The sequence below is a fragment of the Haemorhous mexicanus genome, chromosome 5, assembly GCF_027477595.1.
Source record: "Haemorhous mexicanus isolate bHaeMex1 chromosome 5, bHaeMex1.pri, whole genome shotgun sequence".
Lineage (NCBI taxonomy): Eukaryota > Metazoa > Chordata > Aves > Passeriformes > Fringillidae > Haemorhous > Haemorhous mexicanus.
The window spans coordinates 40,199,028-40,205,027 of NC_082345.1; the positions used below are offsets into that span (position 1 = coordinate 40,199,028).

Consider the following 6,000-nt stretch of genomic DNA (forward strand, 5'->3'; position numbering starts at 1 on the left):
GCAGGTCTGGGACACTGTACTATATAGCAATGGTGTGTCTGTGCACCTCCAAAAAAACCACTCTGTGAGCTTTGCAGAACCACAAACGCAAGCAAATAATTAAACCAGCACAAAGTATTTCACCATTCTTCTACACGTTTTTCATTTCTGGTGTATTTTATAGAAAGCAAATCCATGTTCTCAGTTAATGGGTCAAATTTTGGAAAGATCTCTGAAGCAGGTAAAGGTATTTACTAAGCACGTATGGGAAGAATGGGAAGGCTTTAGCTTGACAATAAAACCTGTAACTGTTTTCTTTGCAACTAAGTAAACTTTGATCCAGATACAGAATAGGAAGCTTTCTGGATGGAGAGATGTATTTACACATTTGGAAAAAACTCACGGTCTCTTTGCAGAAACAAGAAGCTAAACTTAAAAGGTTGAATTATGGAGTTTGGTAAGAGTATTTTCTAGAGGCACATAGAATGAGAAAATCACCATGGGCTAGCCATGTAAATGTGAAGGTAGCATGTATGTAGGCTTTTTGATTCATGTTTCACCTTCCAAGGTTTCATCTGTGGAAATAACTGTGCAATTTTAGATACCAGGCAAACATTTATCAACATTTTAGAGGCTGACTAATCATCTGTTATTCCTCTGAGGGAAAAGGATGGGTGGATAGCTTTGATGTAATGAAAATGGTGGCACCTATTATTAATCAGTATATAACCATTAATCTGCAATATGATACTGTAACATTGACAGAGCAAAAACATAGGTACCCTGCAGGGAAATAAAAGTATCTAATTATCTTTTTCTAAAACTTTTTGGATTTTACACATATTTTGGAGGCAATGAAGCAATAATTTTATTGAAACATTACACCTTATTCTTGCTATAGTGTCTGATAGAACTAGATATATTTTTTCAATAAGGATAACATTTTTAAAACTTGAAAAAATTTTCCACCACTGAAGTAGTAACCATTGGTGTTCTTTCTAAAATAAAAAGCCTTTTTTGGCTAATAATTATTGAAGGAAATCACGTTTTCCTTGCCTCATTACAAAACATGGATTATTCTAAAAAGCATTTTGGATAAGATTGCTAAATCTAAGGTAAAAAGTCAGTACCTGCTATCCTGTGTTAATCCAAAAAACTCTCATATCAGTGGATTTGCACTACTGCAACAAAGCCAAATCAGCCAATTAAATGAAGCAAAGCAACTTAATTTATATGCAAAGTATTTCAAGTGGACCTGATTCTGCATTCTAGGCACACTCTAAACAGCTACAGACATCAACAGAAGCTTCAAGTGAGCATGGAAAACTTTACTGGCCTGTTATTATTAAAGCAAGAATGGTGAACTTTCCTCTGCAATTAACAATTTTAATGAGCTCCAACACACACGTAAATGCATACTTAGGAAATATTGGTCATACTGTGATACCTTCTAAATAAGGAAGTTTTCCCTTGTCCCTTCTCCACATCTTTACCCCACTTCTCAGAGATCTTATCAGTCATCTTTTAATACATATTAGGCCACCGAAACAATCCCTTCAGCAGGATAATAAACCCTGGTAAACTCTTCATCTTCTGTGTTTTCACAGATAGAGAGATATATCCACATAGACATAACTGGGCAAACACAGGGCAGTCAATATTTCATATTAAAAATACACCAACTACCAATAATAGTGATATCTATAACATGTGCATTACTATCAAACATTGATTTGCTTGTTGTGCCATAAAGCAAAACAAACAAAATCTTAAAACTGCTTTAAAAAAAACCCCTAACCATTTAAACAAAACAAACAAGCTAAACCCAAAACATTGTTTATCTATTTCGCTCTGTGTTCAAGTAAAACGAGCAGACTTCTACAGCATGCCAAAAGTGAAGGGCAGTTTGACTATTTCATCCTTCCCTCTACACACCTCTCTGGGCACCAACACTTTTACCTCCTGTTCCCAAAAATATCACCACAAAAGGTTGAATTTGAGGGAATGACGGACTCACAGTCTGTCTTCTCAGAATACCAAGGGCAGTAACTTGCAGGTGTTTTAATTCCATCTTGTCTATTAAAGGAAGATGTGTTTCCTCAATAACCTATTTTGACATCTTAGTTGTTACAAGATTAAAGAATATGTCTTTTTTTTCTCTGTGTGAAATAAGAATTTTTTTCCTTTTCACTTAAGCCAAACTTTGATGTTTATTTATATCACGCCTGCATATTCCTACAGCTCTGTATTATCAGTAGCTCTGTATTATATTTCTGTTGATTACTGTCAGTATATTCTAGCACATAATGCAAAGCAAATTTGTAGCATATCACTTGCATTTTACATTTCAAGTACAGTAGGAAAGATTTCATTCAGAAAATAAATACTTTAACGTAGCTTTTACATTTCAGGCTGATTTACAACGTTCACCTGTGAAGGCCAGAGAAACTAACTTTAGGGGAAAAAAACCATAAAGTGAAGGCATTAGTGTGTTTGTGATGCCTCACAGCTGAGTTATTTGCTCATCATGTACAACAAAATGAAAAATGCTGGTTTGGACCCTTTTACAGCAAGTACTACTCCAATGAGGCTGATGCACTTTAATTGAATATAAAGATGTCAAAAAAATCAAATCCCTGCTGGAACAGCAAGGTCTCCCAGAGCATGCAAGTCTGTCTGTCCACCATAACAGAAGCTGTCCGTATTTGAGGACTAAAAACAGTTATATGTATCACATTAAAAAATGAGTTATTAATCAGAATGCAAACTGTTACTGTAAGAGCACTCTTGATCAAAAAAGTTCCCTGGTTCAGAAGGGGTACTATTCACTTTATACTATAGTGAGTCATTAAGCCTGTGACAGTTGAAAAGGAAAAACGCTTTCTCTATTTAACACCTGAAACTACAACCATGCAATGACTACAGTTGTAAAAATGTTTTACTGAAAGAAATATAAGTGAGCGGGTGTAAAGGAAAAATATGCCACTGATTTCAATATAGCAATGCTACTTTATGTAAGGTAAGTATTTTGCCCACGACTATACTTAAGTGTATTAAAAACAAAGTAATTTATAACTGAAAAGTTACACACAGAGCACTGTGAAAAACATCTTACCATTGCCTTCCACCCTGTGTCTTAAACTATCCTGATGACTGAAACAGTGAATAGATCTTTTTTTTGTTGGTGATGGTTTCTAAGTCTCAACTAGGGGATCAGTATTGAAGTGCAGTACAGTAGCTCTGGAGAAATGTCACTGCCACACCTATTTGACAGTTCAATTATTCCTACACAAAGTCAAAGTACATGAGAATAATAACTGCTTAAATAACTTCTCAGATTTGTAAAGTGAATTATACCCCCTGCTGTTAACAGTATTTTGTTTTCTGATTTGGCCATTTCAATACAGGTCTGTAAGAACTCCCTATTACCCCAACCAGTCAGTCAACCATGACAAAATGCATTTTATCCGCATCTTTTCTTACAACTGTGCTTTTTCAAATTTCCTTTTTATTTCACTCTGATGATAAATTGCAGAAACTTAATTTCAATCCTGCTTGCGGTTCTAATATCAGGCTTTTGAAAATTGTCAGTAATCAGAGTAAGGAAAATATGTTTTAATAAAAGGGCTTTTGACTTAATTGAGTTGGTGAAGATGCTTTTCATGTCTTAATATTTTTGCCCAGTTCTTCCAACTATAAAATCTTTGTTTCTCTTAAATTGTTTCCACAATCTAAAACAGTAAGATTCTGTCACTGCACAGATATTTCAAGAAAGGACAGCTTAAAAAGAATCCAATTCTAAAATTATAAACCACGCCAGAACTATCAAGAAGTCCACTCTTGCCTTTCTTTTCCATTACAAAGCCTCAACGTGGTTAGAAAACACCTTCTTTAAAAAGAAAGCCTCTGTAACTGGCTAAACAGGGCCCTCGACAGTAACCCTGCCTACCGCAACAAGGGCCTAGACAGGGACCCAGGGGGCTTTAACTTCATGAGTAAATACAGATCAAGACTGAATCTTGCTCTGCCCGCAAATTAATCAGGTTTATCCGGTCACAGGGTGTAAATCTGCCGCGATCCACCTGTACTGTAAACGTATTCACCTTTTGTGAAAACGCATCCCACCACGTTTTTTGCTTTACCAAACAGAATAGAAGCAAAACAGAAGTCTCGCTGCCCTCCACGCTCCTATTTCTAACCTGACAAGGCTCTGTCATACGAGGGTACACGGCAGCCGAACAGAGAGTCTTTGTGTGAAACGGACCCGGAGCCTCTGCCCCGACAAGGACCTAGCGGACTGCTTCACTGGTAGCACCTTGCAAGTTTGCTCCTTGCCACCGTCCGCCCCCAAGCTGCGCTGGAGCATCTCCTGACCCGGCGGCCGCTCCCCGCAGCCCTCCCCGCGCAGGCGGGGCGTGCAGGCGGAGCGCTCCGCTCACCTGCCGGCGGCCCCGGCTAACCCCGGCCCGGCCTCCGCACGGCCCCAGCCCGCACCGCCCCGCAGCAGCTCCGCCCGCCCCCGCTCGCTCCCGCAGCCTCGGCCGCCCTCCAGCCGTTCTCACGGCTGCCTCACGACACCGGCCGGTGGCTTGGAGCGGGCAAGGGCTCGCGGTCCCCGAGAACCTCCGCATCTCTGCTCCGACAGCCGAGCCCTACGGAGATGACCAGAGAGAGGTGGTGGGGGGATGCGAGGCCTTGGCGGCCGTTCCCCCCGCCGTAGCCCCCTCCCCGGGCAGCTGGCCGAGCCCCGCACCCTTCGGCGGGACCGCCGGGGCCGAGCAGCGCGGAGCCAGCGGCATCACCCGCCTGGCGGCGCCGCGGCTGCCGGGTCCTAGCGCCGCCCTACCCGAAGTTGGCGCGGGGGCCGCCAACTTCGGACCGAGTTGGGTTTGAGGCGACGCGGCCCGTCCGCTACCTTCGCTCGCCGTGGAGGACGTAGGAGCTGCGGAAGAAGCCCAGCAGCTCGTTCTCGATGAGGGCGTTGTATATGATCTTAAGGTTGTAACTTTTCTGCACCTCCAGGCTGCGGTTGAGGACCACGACGAACATCTGGGTCTGGGGGTAGAAGAAGGTGCGGGCCACCTGCACACCGCCGGCCAGCTTGTCCTCGGCCACGCGGACCGCCTCGATGTGCATGCGGTGGGCGTGCAGCACGATGTAGCGGCTGGCGTTACGCACCTCCAGCTGCACGTTCACCTCCCCGCTGAAGGTGAAGTTCTCCATGAAGGCGCTCAGCATCAGGTTGTAGTGCAGCGGCCGCAGGTGCCGCGGCAGCCGCGGCCGGGCCCAGGGCGGTAGCTCCCGCCGCCGCTGCCACTCCTCCTCCTCCTCCTCCTCCTCCTCCTCTTCCTCCACCGCTTCCCCGCCCCGCGCCTCCTCCTCCGGCCGGCCGGGGGATTGCCCCGCACCGGGTGGCTGCCGGGCTGCCCCCGAGAGGCTCCCGTTGCCGCCGGCCCGCGGCGGACCGTCGGCGGCGGCGCCGCACTCCTCGAAGCGGACGCTGAGCAGCACGGCGATCATGGTCACCGCCAGCAGCGCTAGGATGGAAACAGCGAAGCCCAGCACCAGGCGCTTGTGTACGGCGATGTGCCGCTCCGTGGTGCGGGGTCTTGGCCCCGCCGCTTCGGCCCAGGGTCCCGGCGGCAGCCCCCGGCTGCCGTTCCGCAAGGCGGCCTCCTCCTCGATCATCATGGGGGTGACGGGCGGGCGCTTCTCCCGCTTCTCCTCCAGGGCCATCACGGCAGCGCCGCCCCCGCCTCCCGCGGGGCCGCCGCCACCCGAGGGGGCCCCGCAAGCATGGGAGACTCCGAGGCAGGGGGCCCTCGGCCCGCGTGGGACGCACGGTCTCTCACTTCCCAACGAGCCGCATCACCCTGGCCGCCGGGAGCCCCGCGGGGGAGCAGCCCTCGGGGAGGGGAACGGGACGAGGTCGGGTCGGGTCGGGTCAGGCAAGAGGTGGAGAACGCTCCCCGCCGTCCGGCCGCCGGGCCACGGCGCGCAGGCAACTTGTGCGGCTTCTGC

The 6,000-nt window shown here is 46.9% G+C and overlaps 1 protein-coding gene across 1 annotated transcript in view; it reads right to left on the reverse strand.

The window, feature by feature from the left end:
- Positions 1–5,737, reverse strand: part of TRHDE (thyrotropin releasing hormone degrading enzyme) — a 209,419-nt gene extending 203,682 nt beyond the window's left edge. Inside the window, exon 1 of the mRNA XM_059846904.1 lies at positions 4,895–5,737. Within this exon, the coding sequence (XP_059702887.1) occupies positions 4,895–5,715 (821 nt within the window). The 5' untranslated portion in view covers positions 5,716–5,737. The remainder of the gene's footprint in view (positions 1–4,894) is intronic.
- Between the last annotated feature and the right edge of the window lie 263 nt (positions 5,738–6,000).